This window comes from Terrapene carolina, unplaced genomic scaffold, assembly GCF_002925995.2.
Source record: "Terrapene carolina triunguis isolate 2854851 unplaced genomic scaffold, T_m_triunguis-2.0 Scaffold88, whole genome shotgun sequence".
NCBI classification, from domain to species: domain Eukaryota; kingdom Metazoa; phylum Chordata; order Testudines; family Emydidae; genus Terrapene; species Terrapene triunguis.
Window position 1 is genome coordinate 48,150,479 of NW_020664439.1, and position 22,042 is coordinate 48,172,520.

General features: G+C 46.5%; 1 protein-coding gene across 1 annotated transcript; it reads right to left on the reverse strand.

The window, feature by feature from the left end:
* Positions 1 to 1,110: 1,110 nt before the first annotated feature.
* On the reverse strand, positions 1,111 to 20,434 carry CLDN1 (claudin 1). Its single transcript, XM_024198649.2, has 4 exons — positions 20,012 to 20,434; positions 6,979 to 7,143; positions 6,303 to 6,387; positions 1,111 to 3,449 (listed from the first exon to the last, which is right to left on the reverse strand). Exons 1-4 carry the CDS (start codon positions 20,232 to 20,234, stop codon positions 3,287 to 3,289), a joined length of 636 nt encoding a protein of 211 aa, XP_024054417.1. The 5' UTR covers positions 20,235 to 20,434; the 3' UTR covers positions 1,111 to 3,286.
* Between the last annotated feature and the right edge of the window lie 1,608 nt (positions 20,435 to 22,042).

Sequence of the window (22,042 nt, forward strand, 5' to 3'; positions counted from 1 at the left end):
TCGAGGCAATCCCATAAGCCAAGTACATAATAATAGAAGGGCTCAACCGTCCATCTGGCTTGGTGCAACAGTGGCCAGTGCCAGATGCCTGCCCAGAGCTCAGCTAACAATGAGAAAGCAGGTGGCAGGTCAGTAGAAAGGAGGATATGGACTAGATGGTCTCCAACGCCTCTGGGTTCAGTTGTGCCTCTAAAGCAGAGAGCTTGCACTGCTCCTGGATCTTCTTGTAGCCTGACGATGAGGGCAGTGGGGAGAAGACCCACAGGCTCTCCTGACTGTGCAGGAGCGCTGTGCCCCTTCCCTTCTCCATTCCTGCTGGTTACACCCTGTGTGCCAGTGTGCATCGAACTGCTTCTTCTCCAACCCTTCCTGCGGCGCACGGTGCCCCCAGGGCATTAAGGCAAGAGCAGCCATTGTGCCCTTCTGATTGCAATTGCACCTGGCCTTTATAGGGTCTGTCTACTCTGCATTGTAAACTAGGGCCTCTAGGACCTGGGCTTCTGGACTTGGTGTTTCCAAGCCCATGCTTGAGCGTCCCCACTGGGCTAACAACAGCTGGACCTGGGTCTCACAGCTGTCTAACACATCCACACTGCACTCCACATACTCTCTGGCTTGGCTCTGCGGCTTGACGCACGCCCACACTGCAAAATGACAGGGTTTGGACCCGAGTCACAGCAGGACTTGGGCTCGGACCCACCCCTGACCAGGGTGCTAGGACCCAGGGGCTAAGAGCTTCCTGACTTGAGTCAGACTGATTTGTGTGTGGATGGAAAGGGGGCTGGAGTTCAAACCTGAGTCAGAGCCCGGGCTTAGCATGCAGTGTAGACATACCCAAGGAGACCACACCGGTGGTAAGAGTGTCCTGTACTCTCCATCTGCCTGCCTCATTCAACAGGCCTCAGCCACTCAGTGACACATTGTAGTACAACAGGCCTTATTCAGTCAGCCTGAATCCCGTGGGCCTGATCTCTGCTTCTCTCTCTCTTCCATGCCCCCACTCCGCCCCCCATGGTTATTGCTCGGTGGTAAAAATGAATGATGCAATTTCGTTTTCTTAAAAAAAAAATCCATTTATTGAAAACATTGTTTAACACTTTATACAAGTTCCCCATGGAAAAGTCTGTTCCCCCTGCTCCGGGTCAGACCTGAATACACAAGAACTGAGCTCTGCTGCTGACAGACCCAGCCTGGGCTGCTGACACGTCAAACCAGGGCCTTCTCAGGCAGTCACGCGACCCCCCCTGGAAATTGTAAGTGTGGGTGGGTTGCAGGACTGGGTCCAGCACTGATTTAAACCCGGAGTTGACCGATGGGCTGTATTATTGCAGTGTTCCTTGGAGTACAGGTGTTCGTCAGGTCAACTCTGGGTCACAATGATCAAATATCCCACCAATACGTCTTACATATTTCAACCCCGGGACCGCCCCTATTCACACCAGGATGTCAAGCAATTTGACTGCCTCCGAACATATGCCAAATGATTAGCCTGTCTATAGAAGCCACCGGCTTCTTTCCTTTCAGACTGAGTTTGTGTTTCAGACTGAACTGCCTTGGCCCTTTTGGGGAATTCCCAGGCTGGATCAGAGCAGGGCCACCTAGTCCAGTATCGTGTCTCGGACAGTGGCCAGCACCAACTGCTACAGAGAAGGTGAATGAAGCTTTTCCCAGGAGTTGCTTTCCTCAGATGTGCCTGCTTGTCATGACTGCCTGGACATCAGGCTTCTGGAGCTCTCTTTGGTGAGCTTGGATTCAAAACTTTGGGACTTGGGATATGGGCTGGATCCGTCGAGAGGAAAACAATCCGGGGTAAAAATGGCAGTGTCCCGAGCAAGGTGCATGTCTGTGGGAGCTATCCCAGGGGAATCTCTCAGGGACTGGCCCTGGGCTCAGTTTGGTTCGACATATTTATGAATGACTTGGAAGAAGAGACAAACCACAGGCTAATTCACTGATGGGGGGGATGCTAAGTCAGGGAGAGTTGCAAACAGCAGCGAGGCCAGAGAAGTAACAAAGCAATCCAGAGAGGTTAGGAGTCAGAGCAAGACTTTAAAAATGAATTAACCAACCTAGAAATTTGCAAATTAATCCAGCTGGGGAATAGTTGGCAGACAATTAAACTGAAGGAAACAGAAAGCAGCCATGCTGAAAGAAGCCTACAGGTGATAGAGGACAGGAGCTTGGATCGGCGTTTGCAGGGTGGCACTGAAACACAAATCAGGACCATCGTGTGCTGCACCTGGAGAGGCATCACGTCATAGATTGACGGGGTGCTAATCCCTCTGTGCAACACCGGAGAGAACGTACCTGGAATACAGTGAATCGTTCTTGCCACCTCACTCCCAGAACTGACAGTTTGGGGACAGGGAACTTTAGAGAAGAAAACGACAAAAAAGTGAAGGAGATGGATTCTGAGAAAAGAACGTACAACTCAGCTCAGAGATGACTAAGGACGTGGGTGGTGGATTGGATATAATAACTGGTAACTAATATTTGAAAGGAGCAAACTTCAAGGAGTAGAGGAATTGTTTAAGGTGGTGTTCACTGGCATGTGTGTGTGTGTATGCATGTGCGCACATGCCCACATCTGTGTGTGTTTGTGTGTAGTAGTAATGGGTAAGAGTAAGGGGTCAAACTGAGCAAAGTCAGATTTAGGGTAAATAACATCAGGAAAAATCTGCAGTATACCTTTGGGGTTTGCTAAATGTTGTGATTCTACAATCTTTGGTGTGCTGATCTGTACATACAAGAAAGAGGGATAAAATAGGAAGCCATAGCAAAACCATAAGACCTGATTAGACCCTCTTAGAACAGGTAGTGTGGGTCAGGTCTTTCCCCTAGGTCGGGATATTTCTCCTAACACTACTTCTATCACTTTGTATAGACAAAAATATATACAGCACACTGGACTCCAGCTTAATGGGATCAAGGGGCTGAATTGTTACCATCTAATTGGTTTTTTTTTATATAAAGCACAAATATTTGTCTGACAAAAGTACCACTTTCCCTTTTTCTCCCAATGAGCTGCAGGATCAAGATTAACACAAGCTTGAAGGCTGCACCTTTCCAATGAGAATATCTATGAAGACGGCTAGTGTTCCTCTTTGGGATGGGAGAGAAAGGAGGATTCATGTCCAGTAATGAAGAGGATTATAAAAATAGACACGTTTGCTGTAATAAAAGGAAGGCAGTATGCGGAAGGTCCGAACTCCGCTCCGATCTGGTCTCCGCATCCTCTCTTTAATGAGCTTCATCTCCGACACAGGTGGCTCCTCCTCCGTCTCAATTATACATAATCCTTTCCTGCCGAGGGGGCACTCTTTGGGTAGGCACGGGTGGCTGGGTAGGAAGTTTCTCTTCGTGGACAGGAGCAGCAGAGGAAGGCGCCTCCCAAAATGGTGAGAGAAGCAGCTGCCCAGCCAATGAAGAGGGCCTGTCCAAATTCAAATCTGGGGAGAAATAATAAATAGTAATAAATATCAAAAAATCCTAGGATCAGAGGCAAAAAGACCCCCAACAAACTCTGGCCAGAGAGCCAACCAACACGCAGCACAATCCTTGTTCAGTAGAGCAACATTGCCAGTCCTAAAAATATGGAGTCAGCCCCCCCAAAATCACGAGATTGGCTTAAAAAAATCATGCAATTTAGAAATAGAAAACATGTTGAGCTCCTTTTCCTTGCCTTCCGGTTTCTGAGCCTGTAGGTTACCCCTGGGTCACAGGTTCAAGCCTTTCTTTGCTCCCACAAGGGCTAGAAACTTACTCTTTTTATAAAGAAAGTGAAAGTGAAGATTCTCACCTAACCACATGCCTCCAGGAGCTTGGGCTTTAAGAAAAACACCAACTATCAGGAGACTTGAAACCATGAGAGTTGGCAGCTCTGTGAACTAATTTTGAGTCCCTAGGTCCCTACTGGGTTTATGGGTTTCCCCCCATGACTAGAACGTCTGTGAAAGTCATACTGCAGCGATTTCATACATCGGGGCTCAAACTGTCATCCACCCTCGATATTCTAGGGATGCCCTTTTGCTACCCAATGGCAATTCAGGTAGAAATATTCACGAGTCTGTGTTCTATTTAAAGTACTATAGAGCAGGTAGGGGTTATATCATGGCATGGGCTAAGATGGAGTTTAAGTAGAATCAAATAAATGAAAGCTCACAGCAGGTGCAAGTCAACAACCAAACCTAGGAGCCATAAGTAAGGAGCCATAACCATATCTTACGGACAAAGTACAAGAGTGTTTCATAGTACTGGCTCAAAACAGTTCTGCTTATAATGGAAATACTCTCATGCTTGGACCATTATAATGTAGCAATTTCTTTAGCAAGAGATGAGTTATGAAGGTCTTCCAAACAGGTGATAATAAATCTTTATATCACCCCAAATCATCCCGTAATGTATCTATGCGCAATATTTGATTTACTTTGTTCGGGCCCAGGGTGTGTTGTTTATTTAGCCTCTCTCTGATTTCTCCCCTTTGAGTTACATTCATTCTAAAGCTGGTTGGAAAATGGCGGCGGCGGGGGGCGGGGAGGGGAATCGTGACACATTTTGTTTCTCTTCTTCATGGATTTTTTTGTTGTTGAAAATTTTCCAACCAGCTCTTACCGACTCCTCTGGAAACAAAGATGCCATCGGCATGGGAGGGGTTAGTGACCCCGCCCCCCCACAATATAAAAGCAATATGTTTATAGAATGGCTTATCGTTGGTCCCATGTGTGGAGTAATAAGTATATTGCTCTTCGTTAGTGCCTTTCATCTGAGGATCTCAAAGTGTTTCCCAAACATTCATTTTTTAAGCTTCATAGCTACATTGGGTTATTTCTCCCATTTTACAGATGGACAAACTGGGGCACAGAGAGAGGATCAAAGCCTTTCTCCAGGTCACACAGCAAACACAGTGATGGAGCTACGAATAGAATGCCAGACGCTTATTTCACTGACCTGTGCTCTAACCACTAGGCACTACTTCCTCTGAATTACAAGCATTCATTGTGTTTGTACTGCACCTAGCACAGTAGAGTCCTGGCCCATGACTAGGGCGTCCACGTACTACAATCATACAAATAATAATAATAACTTGTCACAGTTAACTCACAGGAATGGCATACAGTCCAATTCTGCAAGGCTTAACCAAAAGATAAAAGTAAAGAAGACCGTGTAATGACACTGACTTAAAGTCTTCCTTCGCTTTTACCCTTGCAATCCCACTAACAGGGCACTATTTTACCCCAGTGGTGTATTTGGCACAATGGCAAAATCTTTGACTCTCTTTTTTCAAATGCTAACCAGCTCAAAATAGAGTTAAAAAAGTAAAATTGCTGGCGTGGAGACGGGGTTTTGTGGTGAAAATATAGACATAAAATTGACCCCGTTGTATGATTTCAAAGTGCAATTTATCACAAAAGACTGTGAATGAGTTACGTTTCACTGTTAACTACAGATCACCAGGCTTGCCTCTTCCGGTTCATCGCTCAGTTTTGGACATTTGTTTGGCACAGGAAAACACATTAGAAAAAACCAGATCACCTCCTCGCTGCCCAGATAATACGGTGTACAGCAAAGTAGCTTAAAACATCAATTTGCAGAACCTATGGACGCGCGTTAGAAATAATTGGCAGCTGCGAGGTTATAAGCATCACAGAAATGCACATCAAAGGCGAAAAGCTTCTGGGTGGCATTGTTGGAATACTGAAAGAGTCGTTCTCGAGATTCATTGTTCTGACGTTTATAGCCTTCTGTGCTAGAAGCCGAGATGCTACTGCTGGCTCTGCCTCTCACCTCCTGTGCAACCCTGGGCATGTCACTGTTCTTTGCCTCAGTTTCCCCATATGTAAAATGGGGTAATGATACTGGCTCTACTTCATAAAGCACTCGGAGATCTACAGCCGAAGCGCCCTGCGTAAAAGCCACACTGAATATATTTCTTTCATGGCAAAAATTGTAAAACCCCATAATTTTAGCGTAATATCAAGGGACACACAGAAATTACGGCTGATGCCAACATGCAGCTCTTGCGACAGGCTCTCCGTGGGCGTCAGGATCCAGCCACGCGGCTCCGGTGGCATTAGTCAGATTTAACCCGTCTAACACGAGTCATAGGACAATCACCCAAGTGCCACAAGGGCTAGGAAACTCCTTCAAGCAAACCCTGTCAGGGCACCAATAATCATGATAGCCCACTCTTGCTCCCGCTGAAATCAATGGCAAAATTCCCATTGACTGAGACGGGTCAGGCCCTGCACTGCAACGCTCGTTTGCCTGATGGTACAGTGTCATTATGCAAGACTGGCCGTTACCTGGTGTTGACGGGGGTGAAAGGGTTGTAGAAGTCCCGAGCCACTCGGTGTCCATACCAGGATGTGGCCACCAAGACAGCAAAACCTGCCAGTGAAATTCAGACAATTAAATGGCTGGTTAGGCAATAGGGAAACCTCCAAAGAGGCAACATGGTCACAGCAAAGATTAGTACATTGAGGAACTGCAATCCTGAGAGATGCTGAGCACCCACAACTCGAAGCCACAGGCAGCACGGAGGGAGATCTGGGTGACGGGCCAGTGCCATGGACCCACTCTGGTTAATTCAGCACCCTTGGACTGGGGACAGCTGCAGTCTGGTCCCTTTGGTGGCAAAAACCTGGCATCTCAGCACTCTTGGGACTTTCCATCCCATGACACAGCATGCCAGGACACAAGAGAACGGGGCCAACCCCGCTAGTTAGTGTAATCCTTTGAACAACGGAAATTTTGGAAAAGACCAACCAAATGAATGACTGGCCCTACGACATGCAATGTGTGTCTGCAGTTTCCAAAGGATTAATAAGTGAAGGCAACAATTATTTCCAGATGTTCCAGCACAACTAACAGGTAAATGCATTTTATACTCTCCTCTCGCCCAAAATACCCGATTGCAAAATAAATCCTATCCAGAAATGGGCACCTAGAGGCGTGTTTGGTCTTTGAAATGTTACCAACCTGCAATAAGGAAGATCACGCCCCCAAAGACAGCCATCCTCATCTTCTTCACCTCATCATCCTCCATGCATTTCATGCATTTCATGCCAGTCACAGCAACAAATATGGCAACGAGTCCCAGGAGTATGCCAGCCACCATCAGTGCCCGGGTAGCTTGCAGACTGCCTACAAGGACAAACAAAGCGTTGGGTTGGGTTAGAGTTACCATGAGGTTCTCAGTGTGTTGAAAAGAACCCAAGGCACAAGTTGAAACACAAGTTATTGGACTTAATATAAAGGGTGAAGTTCTATGGCCTCTGTTAAGCACAACTTTCTGGCCTTTCTGGCCTTATGTCATGTACTTATGAAGAACTGTCATGCATCAACTCGATCATATAAAGTAGTGGACACACAATGACAGTTCAGAGAGCTCAGTTCCTTGCAGATTTGGTCTTCAACAACTTTTGTTCCCTAACCATTTTAATTCCAATGAAAAAAGAATAAATGTGCTAGTTATCAAAGGAAAGAAGTTCGGTTTTAGGCTCCAATCTGGCAAAACCTTTAAACACATACTTAACTTTAAGCATGGGAATAGATCCACTGCAATCAATGGGAACTCTTTCGTGTTCAGCACTTTTGAAAATCGACCTCTAATTTAGGTGTCTCAGAGCTTGTCTGTATGGTGCGGCCACGCACACAGAGGGCCGGGGCTATGAATTCTAATGGGGACCAATGTGCTGCGCACTAACTGGCCCATGTAGATGCTGTTGGCGCACGCTAGAAGTTCCCTTGTGCGTGTTAATCCAGGACTGACTGTAGCTTTTCTTGGGCTCCAATGATGTCAAATGCCCTTTTAATTAGAGCTGATCTGAAAATTTTGTGAAAAAAATCAGTTTTATCAAAACAGTTTTTCATTGGAAAATGCTATTTCGGCAAAACCAATTTTTTTCACGACACTGTTGATTTCAACATTTTGTTAGGAAAAAAATTGAAAATGTTGCATTTGACATTTTTGGAATGAAAGGTTTTGATATTTCACTTAGGAATTTACTTTATTTTATATTTTTAAAAAGGGTCAACACTGAATTTTTCTAAATGAAAAAATCCCAAACAATTTCCCCCCCCCCAAATTTTACTTTATGAAAAAATTTGAAATTTTCGCTTTTCATGCCAGTTCAGAATGAAAAGAATTAAGATCTCACAATTTTTCACAGGACGGAAACTCTGTTTTCCAACCAGCTCTACTTATAACACAACGTCTCTTCTCTCCAGAAATCAAGAAAATCCTATTGTTGAAACATCATTTATACTTTCTGGGTAGGCAACAGCTGCTCTGCTGCATTGTTGTCCCGTATTTGTGTAATAATGCAAATATTACAGGAATCAAAATGCAAAGGCACCAGGCGTTATACATTCCAGCATCTAAAGTGTGGGTCTATCTAATCTAATCATCTAGGTTTTCATCTCCACTCACAACCATGGGATCAGAGTAGCTGTAGTAAGAAAAATGACTATAAAAATATAAAGTCATTTCTGTTAAATATAAAGATGACATAAAAATTGGTGGAATGGTAAATAATGATAGGGACAGGTCAGTTGTACCGACCTATCTGTATCACGTGGTAATGTGGGCTCATCTGAACAATATACATTTTAATACAGCCAAGTGCAAGGTATAAGAACAAAGAATATAGGTCACACAAGATGGGGAATGCTACCATGACACAGAGTAGAACGTAAGGGTAGGTAACTAAATGAACATGGGCTCCCGGTGTGATTCTGTAGCTAAGAGACCAAATAAGATGCTTTAATGCATAAGCAGGGGAATATCAAGGAGGAGCAGTGAGGAGATATTACTTCTGTATTTAGCATTTGTGGGACCATTAATGAAATACTGTGTCCAGTTCTGGTGTCTACACTCAGAAAAGGATGCTGAAAAATTGAAAAGTGTCCAGAAAAGAGCTAGAAGAATGGTTTGGGATCTGGAAAACCTGCCTGACTGTGAGATGGATGAAGCTCAATCTATTTGGTTTATCCAAGAGAAGGATAAGAGGTGACTTGATCATGGTCTACAAGTACTTACATGGAAAAGCGATTTCGGAGCGTGGATGGCTCAAGGCCTAATGAGATCTAATGCTTAGAAGCTGAATAAAAGCCACCTGCTATGCTGACACTTGTGAGAGGAGACCAGAATAGAGCCATTTATATAACCCACTGCTCAGTATGTGACACACTTCCCCCTGTGCCAGATCTACAGAGGTTATGAGTCTGTTACACACCCAGCTGTAGAGCCTGGCTCTTCATCTCAGCTGTAGGGACGCATGCTCTTAGCTCTGGAGGTCCCTGGCTCCAACTATGCCATAGCCAGACTGGCAGCCAGGGCTGGCTCCAGGCACCAGCCCACCAAGCTTGTGCTTGGGGCGGCACCTGGAGGGGGGCGGCGCAGCGCTCCAGCCGCTGGGGGGAGAGCGGAGCCCCCGCCAGGGCTCGCCGCCCTCCCCCCGGGGCTCCGGCCGCCCTCCTCCCCTCCGGCAAAAAAGCCAGAGCCGGCCCTGCTGGCAGCGAACCCACATCTAATCTATGTAGATTCTTAAACCATGCTCTTCACTGTAATATCCAAATCCTCCATAGCTTCATGCTGTTCCTGCAGCAGGAGGATTCTTTCCTAGCCCATCATAGCCCCTACAGGGCACGTGTCCAAATCTGGCTGATGGAGTTTCCCCTCAGAAAGCCCTTAGTCTGCACCTGGAGCAGTTAAAGACACACCAGGGGCAGATCTATTGAGGAAGGAGGTGCTATTTTGACACTGTTTATTTTTGGATTCCAGCTGCTCTTTAATCATCATTACACCGATCCCTTTCCCAGACATCCTGGGTCTTCCCTTTGTCTTTTTATAGAGTCTTTGGAAGATTCCTTCCTTAAAAGCCAGGGCGAGTTGGCCCTGAATAGCCCATCAGCAACTAGGGCTCACTATTGTTGCATGAGGACAGAAAGGCACCAATTTTTTAAGGCAAGTCAGGACCAGTCTCTATGTTCAACTTCTTAATGGTGTAGGAGTAGGTTGTGCCGTGCAGTGAAAAAACAAACAGATCCAGGTCAGTGGGAACCGACACACCCTGCCCAAGAAAAAATATCTCTGGCCTCTTAGGGGATTTTCACTTTCAGAGTGGTGGGGCTTAGCTGGCTTGTGTTTCCCTAACTTTCCTTAAAAGGGAAAATGCCCATCAAAGCAACACAGGTGTTTTTCACTGAGTTTCCTTTGTGTCACCATTGGTCATGGCTTGCAACCTAAGGATGCGAGTCTGCTCTCACTTACAGCAGTGTCAAGCCAGGGTGGCTCCAATGACATCAATGGAATGTCACGGGTGTACGTGAAATGAGAATCAGGCTTTACATGTCTATTATTATGCTATTAAACAAGCAGAAAAATTCATCATCAGGCTCAGTGATCAAGCATGGGTGATTTCAAACCAAAAGAATATTTTGTAACACTGTTTCTCTTGGTCACTTTTTTGTAGTTGTCAAGTTATGTTGAATCATTTTTTAAACTAATATTTGTCCATGGAATATAGCTTAGAAAAGACTGACATAAAAATCAGCTTGCATTAGGACACTCATTCTGCAATAGTTTCCAAGACACCCATGTGTTTCATGCTAAATTTTGCAACGTCAGCAGTTTTGCAATGGCCAATAGCTGAGCGTATAAACTGTGATTTTCTTTGTACGTGAGGAAAGGTTGTTTGTCAGCTGTACTGTGACCATATGTCACATACCATATGTCAAGTCTATTGTGCATAATTTAGGCTCATTCTGATTGTGAAAGAGATGACCCTAAAGGGAGAGAGGTTTTGAAAGCGATGAAAGAGTTTTGCAAGAGGTTCAGAACTGTGGGGCGTAATCTAAATATTGGGCAATAGGACTAAAAGCTCAGTTACTTGACACAAGGGGTAATAAATATAGGAAATAAGTTACGGGGGGAGGTATTTGACAGAGAGGAATTAAAATGATTTTAGAAGACACTGAAGGTCATTTTAGTACTAACCACAGACATAGCGTTTACTTCTGCAAACCTTAGCTGATTACCCTCAGGAGATCCCTGCAGAATTGGTAAACAAGGATCACCATCCAAATTTCATAGATGGAGAAACAGAGAAATCACAAGATTTTCCAAAGCCACACAAGAAATCAGTAACAGACCGTGGGGTTAGCTGTCAGGGGCGCCTGATGCCTAGTTCATTCCTCGGGACCACACATCCCCCATCGCTTGGCAGAAAAAGAGGAGAGAGGCACCTGGTAAAGGAGGTGGCGGCTGGGACTAGGTTCAGGATTGTTTGGCTGAACGGACTCGTTCATATTCCCAAAGAGTTTTCTATTTGACACTTGCCCAGGAATCTGCCAGAGATCCATAGGAAAAGCTGCTGGTAAGGGTCAGAGTTAAGGTCACGTTGGAACCGTTAATGTGTTTGACTTTTCAGCATTTAGGATTTTTGAACTAAAAACTTGCTATTTCTTAGCTTTATTGTTATTTTGTTCTGAACAGCATTACAATTTTAGCTCTGTTTTAATGAAGGGCGTGTATGTGAGAGAGAGAGCAAGCGAGCATGGAGGTGGGTTGAGGTTTTTTGTTCATTTGTTTGTGTTTGCTTGTGACTATCCATACTGTCGGGGTCTGTTCTCCTCCCCTCAGAACCCTCCTGCCAAAGCGTCCTGAGGTTATTTCATGGAGTTCAACCATGTGCCCAGGAAAGGGTTTCCCCTCTATTTCAATGCCCCCGCCCCAACGGGCAGAATCTTAACCACAAAGAAGGACCTTCAAGCCACTGTCTCCAGTTCTTTCCATGGAGAATTTCTCAGGTACACCCTCCGTTTATTTCATTTTGCTCCACTGACTTGAAATGGTTAAACCATTTGTTCCCCATCTCCTTCTCTGCAAAATCTGCTAATCTTAGCTGAGGTTCAAAATTGAGTCCACATGGACCATCTTCCTTGTGGCGAACCTTTGCAATTATCTAGCATCTCTGCATCCGCAAAGTACCTACTCACAGGGGCCCGTTTGGTAGCACAGCCTATTCATATCGATTGCACTTATTTGTAGTTAAGTTGAATCTCCCCAAACCTTGAAAAAAAATGCAAAATTGCCTGGGATATTGCAAAGGGCAACAATATACAGCAATAGCTGATGTTGGGGGGAGTTAACTGGCTGGGTACCAGGTGGATCAGTGTTAGATCTAGCCTTATTTAACATCTTCCCGAGCTGGAAGGGGCAGTAGTATTACCAATGAAGCTTCCAGAGGATACTAAACTAGAAGGAGTTGCTACTGCCAACAATGATGGAAAAACAACACCGAGGGACTTGGCGAGGTTAGACGCATGGGCAGAAAACAACCAAATGAGATTTCAGTTGAAAAAAGAAAAGTACAATCACCTGTGTGGGGGGACAGAATTCAAACACAGGTGCTCAGTTGGAAGGAATAACCAGGGCAGCAGTAACAGCTGAAAGAGACGTGGTCTGATTGTGATGGCACTTACTCGCCATTCAACCCCCTCCTTAACACAACGCTTCTGGTTCTGTCTCTCTACCTGTCACTCTCTGTGACTGTGCCTTCCTCCCTTTTGCAGAGTACATTGACAGTGGTTAATTACCACGCGGGTATGTAGCTACCGTGTAACCAAGGTGATGGCTCAATACAGGATTATCTAAATCTGCACACACTTGAGAGGTTACAGAACAGAGGCCAGTGACAGTCCATGATGACTGGTCTTTTAGGACAAATGTTCTGTTTACTAGAGAAATAAGGGATTGTTTCTCCATCCCTTGCTCACGCCAACAGTTCCACTGAAGTCAATGGAGGTGCAGCTGCTCTAGGATAACCAGATAGCAAGTGTGAAAAATCAGGACAGGGGATGGGGGGTAATAGGACCCCATATAAAAAAAAGCCCCAAATATTGGGACTGTCTCTATAAAATCGGGACATTTGGTCACCCTAAACTGCTCAGAACCTGTGAAAAACAGGCCACTTTTATTTAAGAGCTCAACTAAGGGTTTAGGAGCCGAACCACCGGCAGCCTTGTTTGAAAACATTGACCTTACCCAGCTGTCCACCAAGAACTGGACTGACACCAACCACAGCCATCAGATGGCACCAGTATTTGGTCCCTATTATCCATTGTTTACTCAGAAGCGAAGGGCTCTTGTTGCCGTTTAGTAATAACAAAAGCAGCTCTGTGAACATTTCCTAGTGATGGGTGATAGTAAGTAAGTGTAGGACTGGGTCTTAAGACTACTGCTGGAAAGGGTTACCTTAAAAATATTGTAACTTTGTGCAAATGTTAGAGGAGCTCTCGCTGAATTTAACATGTGAAAAGCAACATCCTTTACAAAATATGCTAACGCTCTGCTTCAGGAAATTTGATTTGGTCTATGGTCGTAGATTTGGACATATGAACTACATGGTGCACAATTTCATCGAAGTTCTAGATAAGATTTTTCCATGGCTATCAGTGGCTGGCATAGAAATAATCATATGAAGTTATGTGATGGCAGAAAGCTTTTGCTAGAGTAAGTGTGGGATTTCTTTTATACCTTCACATTTCAGCCTGGATTTTGTTTATGCCGCATGTTAAATAAAAGCGATGTTAGGAAAGTTACTGGCGCTATTTTTGTAAACCCTGCACTTTTAAAGCATATTTCCTTTAGAGGTGCTGTCTGTGCGCACACACGTTTATATTGTGCTGGTTCTCCACACGAGCAAATCCAATCCTTGATGGGTTGTTCATCAGCTGTCTGCATATTTTTAGCTCGAATGTTTTTCTGACAATGACTGGACATTTCCCTGCTACCAGGCCATACAAGGCTTATGCAGCCAAGGGATGGCAGAGTACAGGTGAAACTGACAAGTGCTACGCTGCTCACTGTTCCTATGAGAACAGTAACTACCCATGAGTCACAAACAGCCCATGAAGTGTGGGAAATGTGTTGCTCAAGCTATTCCAAACAGCTCAGTCAGGAGTGTTCACTTCCCACTGGAGTTCGACAGAAGCCAGAGCTACCCACCAATGCCAAACCTTCAAGAATGATTCATTCAGCGAGGCTGTGGTGCTATTGTACCAAAGCTGGTGACAATGAACTTTCTCCCTTCCTTTTATTATTGCCTTTCAAGGGATGCTTAGGAAAAACAACCCCCCAGCTTTAAGATTAGACAAAAGCCTCTCTTCGTGACAAGATCAGTCTAAAGGGAAGATCCTCAGAGGCAAGCAGGTTAAAAAAAAGAGGGCTTTTATCTTATGTTGAATAAATATCTAACACTAAGAATGATTCACCCAGGTAAAAGGGATGGGTGCTGAACTCCAATCAAAAGGGTCTTTGATAAAGGACCCAGACTGGCAACTCAGGCCAATGAAATTCTCGGTCTCAGGTCATACAAACTTTTGGTGGCAGAAGTGGGAGCCTTACCCTGGCTGCCCCCACCGGATGTGGGTTCATAACCTGACAACTCCAGTCAGAAGGATACCACCTCTAGTAATGATGAGGTACTTAAATATCCAGGGCACATATCATTTTGGACTCCTCTGGCTGAAGAGGAATGATTAATGATGGTGTTTTTTGTTTTGACTACACTTTCTCTCAGCCAAAAGGCCGAGAAGTGATGCGATGCAGACACCTGTCCGCTAGCAACCACAAAGATCGCCTGGTGAAGAGATGTCCGACCTGTGAGCGACGTCTGCTCAAACTGACCTGGGCCAAAACTGAGCGAGTGAGCCAGAAGCAAAAGGCTATGCAAGCCTCTTACCCAGCCATGGAGCCAGCCGCCCCTCCGACCCCTGAAAAGTCCATTCCTAAATTTGACGTTGTGCTATTTAAAGTGCTCTAGAAAAGGGTGCGGAGATCATGAGGGCTAGTTAGCGACTGAAAGGTGAAGGCTGGCAATTCCACCAGGTGCGTTCAATACAGACAGAGGTAAGGACAATGAGCAGCGTGCGCTGCTTTATACTGTGCCTGCCCTGAAGCAGGGGAGAAGGTAGGACTCCCCGCTGTAATCGCTCGGTGACAGCATCAGAGAAAGCCTCCCTCCTGAACCAGTCCAACCACGCCGCCCCTTTTCTAAGGCCAAACATTCGCCTGGCTTGGTGGTGATTCAAGAGAGACATTTCCTCCATAAAACCTGGTAACTGTTCCCCGCTGCAGACCGAAGAACACTGAGCACATGACCTCTACAGCCATGTAGGAGATGGCTCCAAGGGCAGGTTCTGCTGTCAAGCCAATGCCTTGTGACAGAGATTTCAATCCACTCTGCAGCAGCCGCGCCTCCCACGGGCGGTCTCAGTGGTATTCCGTCTGGCTCTTCATCTTCTCAACGCTATGTGCAAACGTTAACCAGTCCCCACAGCAACCACGTTATCCCCATTTTACAGACGAGGGAAATGAGACACACCGGGGCAAATTAAGCCCGAACCACAGGAAAGCACAAATCCCGTTGAGCTGCACCTGCTTATTCCAGAGCTAAAGATAACAGAGAGGTGGGGGACTTGTCTAACTCCATCCAGCACGCTAGGGGCAGAGCTAGGATTGCAATCCGGCTGCTTCTGCTACTAGTTCTAGGCTCAGTCCAGCAGCTCCCCCAGTCGAGTATCATGGTGCAGCACTTATGACCTGACAGTGAAAACTTGCTCCCCCCCACCCGCCCCCCCACCAGGGAACAGCCTCAGCGAGGATGCTGGGGATGCAGGAAGAGAGGAGTTTGCACAGGACTAACGCTGCTGGGCCCGGAAAGCATCCGAGCCCTTGTTTGTTTTCTGGGCTGGGGCGGGGAATCCACCCGGCTTTGGCCATTAAGCAGCAGCCGAGTCTCCACTTGCCTGAAGTGCGGCGCCTGTCCCAGCGGCAACGCCCCGCAGGGTGATGAATGGCTTGGATGGGAACAGTCCCGACAAGACACGGGAGGAGGAGCGAGAGAGTGCGTAGGTGGGGCTGAGAACTGGCAGATGATGGTGCCAGGTGTCCCACTTCATCGACGCTCTGGGCTGGTTCTCCCAGCTCTGACCCATGTGCCTCCGTCGAAGGCAACGGGGCTACTTGAGACTAAAACTGCCACAGGCGAGAGGCGGCTCCGGCCCTTGAATTCTATAGTGCCATCTTTGCAGCAGACGAGCACTTCCCATCTCACTGGGAACTGGGCATGGTGACCCACGGGGGCTAGGGGTTGGAACAGCTCGGGGGCTGCTCAGCGATGTTCATTGCCAAGCTTCTCTTCAGCCACAGGCTGGCCTGTGCGTGGGGGAGGGTAGAAAGTGCGCTCTCCCTTCTCCAGCAAAGAACGCGCTTACAAAGAGTCCAGCATGCACCAAGCAGGTAAAAGGACCTTATGGCTCGATCCCGCTGTCCTCATTCAGGAGAAAATCCCAGTGATGTAAAGGACTGTGGGGGTCAAGAGGAGTTTCCCCGCAGTATGGCCTGTAGGGCCGCCCGTTAGTCGTTTATCGTGTGATCGAACGACACTGAGGGCTCAGCCCTGGGCCCCGGCACAGCGCCCCCCACTGTCACAGAAGAACCATTGCTTGCAGAGCAGTAATCGTCAGTTAGTTACAAATAACTGGGGCCAGATCCTGTGGTCGTTACTCAGCTTGTAAGGAGTCGTTAGTCAGGCGATGCCTGTAATCTAAATTAAACCCTCCTGCAAAATCGATGGGTTAAATCCAGGCTAGTTCCTTCAGGGCAATGTAATCTTTCCAGGAGTCTGTAAAATCCCCAAACCCCACTAGCCCGCCCTGTCTCCAGGGAGCCAAATAGAAAGGGGCAGAGGCCTCAGCTATGCACAAAACAAACACTGATTTGAAAACGGATTTGGGTGACAGGGGCCCAAGGTTGGTGTGTAGCCGCGCCCCGATTTTCCACTGCCCCACACCCACTAGTACTGCACCCACTTTGCTCATCAGAGTGACAGCACGTATACCCACAATGCACAGCAGTAAAGGACTGTCTAATATGCACAGTATGGGGTGGGGTGGGGTGGGGGGGGGTTAGGTCTCAGGGCAGGGGAAAGCTGAATGCACAACTGAAGGTGGATACCAGTAATTAGGGTGGGTCATTGCAAGCCTGAATGTCCAATGGCAGCGCTGGTGACTGACTGATTCCAATGAACCTGCACTAACACTTCTAATGATCCCTTTATAGCGTCTCCGCGGAAACCTGCATGCGGGCTCCTGACTGCGAGGACAAGCCGGCGTTGTTGTTGTTGTGGTGTTTCACTGGGTTAATCACAGCTGGAAAAGAATGTAAGGAGTACGACAGGGCCGGATCCAAAGCCACCGAAGTCAATGGGAGCCTTCCTTGTCAACTGTTGGGAATCACATCCATCATGACTGAATTGGCCTCGTTAGCACTGACCCCCCACTTGGTAAGGCAACTCCCATCTTTTCCTGTGCTGTGTATTTACAGCTCCCTACTTTCTTTCACTCCCTGCATCCGATGAAGTGGGTTTTAGCCCACGAAAGCTTATGCTCTAATAAATTTGTTAGTCTCTAAGGTGCCACAAGGACGCCTCGTTGTTTTTTATCTTGGTCACAACTGGAGGTTTTCTATTGACTTCAAGGGGAGCAGGATCTGGCCCTAAAAGAATGTTTTCTGCACAAACAATAAGAATCCCACCTGACTAATGACTTGGTTAAGTTTTAGTTTCTGTAGCAGATGCTGAGTTGTGGGAACAGACAGAAGTGCTCAAATTACTGCAGTTTCCCCCTCCCCAGTGAGAAGTTTAGGCTGGAAGCATTTTGCATAAAGGGGGAAAGGTTGGAAAGTATCCCCTTTTAGCACAACAACACACGGCCATTTGTCAACTGATTATATAAACAGATCCACTCACCTCCAGCTAATCAAAGGGGTGGGGCTGTGGCATTTCACCCTCTTTTCCAGACAAATCTCGCTCGCGCCCTCAGGCCTTAGGGAGGTGGAACTCAGTGTAAGATCTTGTTTATGCTACAAATTTAGCTCGACCCAGCTACAACCACTCAGGGGTATGAAAAATCCACACCCCTGAGGGCCACAGCTATGCAGACCTAAGCCCTGGGGTAGATGTGGCTGGGCTGATGGAAGATACTTCCATCCTCCTAGCTACAGCCACTCATGAAGGCAGAGCTCCTACAATGAAAGAAAAACCCTTTCCATTGCTACAGTCTCCGCAGGTTTGTCTACACTTAAAAAGTTAGGGCAACGTAGCTATGTCAGTCAGGGGTGTGAAAAACCACACCCCGACCGACATAGGTCAACCAACTAGCTCCCCGTGTAGACGCAGCTATGTCACCAGAGGAATGTTCCCATTGACGGAGCTGGCCTTGTTCGGGGAGCTAGTGTTCCTATACTGATGGGAAAACCCTTTCCACTAGTGTAGGCTGCATCTGTGCTGTGGGGTTTCAGTGGCACAGCTTCGGGGCCGTAGCTATGGGTCTGTAGCCTCTGTAGCATAGACAAGCCCTTAGTTAGCAGGAGTTTTTCCTGAAAAGATGGACCCTGGATCAGCCTGTATTTCATCAAGAGAGCTGTGGTCTACACTTAAAATGTAGAGCGATCTAGCTATAGCACTCCGGGGTAGTGAAACTGACGAAGCTCCAGCGTAGCTGGGACTTCATTGAGAGTCGAGGGTGCTCAGCGCTTCCCAGGAGGGGCCAGCACCCTGCTGGCTCAGGCCCCAACAGAAGGGTAAGGACAGACACAAGGATGTGACTTGCATCTGAAAGGATTAAGAAACTGTTTTCATCTGAACATTCCCAGGGGATCACACCCCTCTCTGCCATCACATCAACTCAGGCTGTTTACTTCGAGAAATTTGTAACTGACACAGAACGTCCTGTTCAGGGTTAGAAGAACTTTAGAGTCAGATTCTGATTTCCAGCCACGCGGGTGTAAATCCAGAGTAATGGGGCTGCTCTCGATTTACAGCTCTGAGGGATTCAGCCTTTAGTGTGTCTCCTAGCATGTTATCTTAGCTGCTTAGAGAACTGATAGTATTCAATTGATGTAGGGAGTTTTTAAAGCTCCTTTTCCTAGCTTGCTATAAATAGGAAACTCCCTGTATAAAGAATACTATAAACAGCAGAAAAACTTGGGTAGATTCCTCCAGAGGTTCAAATTCCTTCCTCCCCCACCTTGGCTCATCACTAATTCCGTCTTGCTGGATTTTTCTGTACTTTCCCCTGAAGCAGTTGTTTCCCAATGCGCTGATCTCCCTGTTCTTGGCATGTTTCACTCACTGAGCTCACAGACTTCATTCATTAATTATTGCTTTTCCACCTCCAGTTTCTGACTCCTTTGTCAACGTCTGGGACACAGGCCCAGTTCTACCAGCCCCCTCTCCTGAGCTATGCTTAGACTTCAAAGGAGCTGCTCACAGTCACAGTAGCAACCAAGGTGTCCTGTAGCATCTGCAGAAAATGGGCTGTTTCGCCCCTCAGAACCAAACCAAAAGTGGGGTTACTCATAAGAGGAAGGAATCAGCAATCCCGCACTCTTTACAGATTCATATTAGATACTTATGAAAACAAATATTTGTTTCTTTTACAGATTGGGCTTCTGGCAACTAACCCAAACTATGAAAAATTAAAATCCAATAGGAAAAGGCAGCGAATCACGGTGGCAGATTCTCCCTTCCCTTTCTCGTCTTCCAAAACAGATGAGTAAAAGCAGGATAAGACACCAGGTAAATTGAAAAAAGAACGTGCATGCATGGACTGAAGGCAGCTTATGCCAAAAAAAACTAGTTCTACTGAAAAAAACACACCTTTCCCATGTAGACAAGGCCTTACCTGGAGTAACACAGTGAATCTGACTGAAACAACTCTGTAGTTACTATCGTGTGAGAAGAGAATCAGACCCATTGAGACATACAATTGTGTAGGGAAAGACCTATCTGCCCCTTCAGTGGCACCAGCTCAATCTTATCTACCGCGATGAAAACAAAATACAAGAAGCGTTTGTGTCTCCTGGCAATGCTTCCCGACCAAGGTGAAAACGTAGAACCAACCGGCATAAGAACAGCGCAGTTCACAACCTGGAGCTACTTACCCTCCAGTTTGAGCAGGGAGTCATACACCTTGCACTGCATCTGCCCTGTGCTCTGCATGACACACGACATCCACAGGCCCTCGTAGATCGCTTGAGCTGTCACAATGTTGTCCCCAGCATAAGAGGACATTTTCCACTGGGGCAGGGCTGCGCTGATGATGATGCCGATCCAGCCTATGAAAGCAAGCACGAATCCCAGCAGTTGCAGACCTCCGCTGGCCATCTCTGCCCAAGAAGGCTATTGCTTGCAAATAGCTTTCAAAGTCTCCAAAGGGTCCCTAGATATTAAACTGAGCTGCCCAGGACCCCTAACCCTGCAACTGATCTGCCTGCTTCCCACCTAGTACTAGTAACAGCGATGTGAATATCCTACAAACAGTCTTTCCTTTCTTTCAGTCCTTTTATAATCCAGGAGCAAGAGGCATCAGTGGTGCTGGCTGAGAAAGCACCTGAATGAAGGGCAGAGCATGTCTGGATCTCAATTTAAAGTACAGTCTTCGGGGCGCCCCCTAGTGGTTTCACCTGACTTCCCAATTCACAGGAGAAACTTCTGATTTCTCTTGCATGGTGTCAAGTATCAGGGGGTAACCGTGTTAGTCTGTATCTACAAAAACAACAAGGAGTCTGGTGGCACCTTAAAGACTAACAGATTTATTTGACAGGTTTCAGAGTAGCAGCCGTGTTAGTCTGTATCCGCAAAAAGAACAGGAGTACTTGTGGCACCTTAGAGACTAACAAATTTATTAGAGCATAAGCTTTCATGGGCTACAGCCCACTTCTTCGGATTACTTACTTAATTGGCCTCTCAGAGTTGGTAAGACAACTCCCACCTGTTCATGCTCTCTGTATGTGTGTATATATATCTCCTCAATGTTTCACTCTATATGCATCCGAAGAAGTGGGTTGTAGCCCACGAAAGCTTATGCTCTAATAAATTTGTTAGTCTCTAAGGTGCCACAAGTACTCCTGTTCTTTTTGCGGATACAGACTAACACGGCTGCTACTCTGAAACCTGTCAAATAAATCTGTTAGTCTTTAAGGTGCCACCAGACTCCTTGTTGTTTTTCTGATTTCTCTGAAATTATTGAGAATTCAGGCCTGGTTTCCCTTCCTGTCATGTGAACATGTGACTTTTATTACTGATTTCAGTGGAAAACCAGGTGATTTTCTCCAGCACCTTACTCCCCTGTTAAATCAGCTGGTTTAATATGCAGGTATTGATACAGCTCATGAACCAATGGGTGCAGCGTGTGGCTCCACCTTGTTTGCTATGCACCTGCGGTCTTAGGACACAGCAACTGCAGCAACTGAGAGGATGACTAATGCTGCCCCAAGCAATGAAGCATCTAGTAATCTCACCGTGATACTGGATGCTGTTAGAGCACCTTCCATAGGAGGCTCTCAAAGCGCTTTGTAGGCATTGGTCCGTGAAGGCACCCCACTCTGGGGCAGGCATTGTGATCCACGTTCTAGAGATCAAGGTGGATTTACAGGCAGAAAAACTCAGCATTGAGTATGGTTTGCAATAGGCACTAAAAGTAACTCTCATGAGGGCCCCACAAATGCACTCCAGACAGGGGCTAGAAGAGTGGGTTTAGCAGCCAAGAAGGGCTGAGTTCTAGTCCCGCCACTAACTCACTGAGCAACTTTGGGTCAGTCACTTTGCCTGCGCCTCAGTTTCCCCACCTGAGAAAGGGGGAGAATGATTCTGCAGGTTGAGGAGTAGTTATAATAATATATGGAGATATCCTATCTCCTAGAACTGGAAGGGTCATTGAGTTGAGTCCAGCCCCCTGCCTTCACTAGCAGGACCAAGTACTGATTTTGCCCAAGATCCCTAAGTGGCCCCATCAAGGATTGAACTCACAACGCTGGGTTTAGCAGGCCAATGCTCAAACCACTGAGCTAGCCCTCCTCTCAGAGTTATGTTTGCACAGTGTTTTGAGCAGGGAAACTTACTGAGCAGCCTTGTTATAAAGGCAAGACAGGTAGGTACCTCTATTGCTTGTGTTAGGATTTAGGAGCAGAAGG

What these genes read in the sequence shown, in the direction of transcription:
- CLDN1 (XM_024198649.2), bottom strand. Translation starts at nt 20,234, where the DNA reads ATGGCCAGCGGAGGTCTGCAACTGCTGGGATTCGTGCTTGCTTTCATA. An exon ending in CTCCCTGCTCAAACTGGAGG is followed by an intron (nt 7,144 to 20,011) that starts GTAAGTAGCTCC and finishes TTGTCCTTGTAG; the next exon opens with GCAGTCTGCAAGCTACCCGG. An exon ending in CGTGATCTTCCTTATTGCAG is followed by an intron (nt 6,388 to 6,978) that starts GTTGGTAACATT and finishes TTTCACTGGCAG; the next exon opens with GTTTTGCTGTCTTGGTGGCC.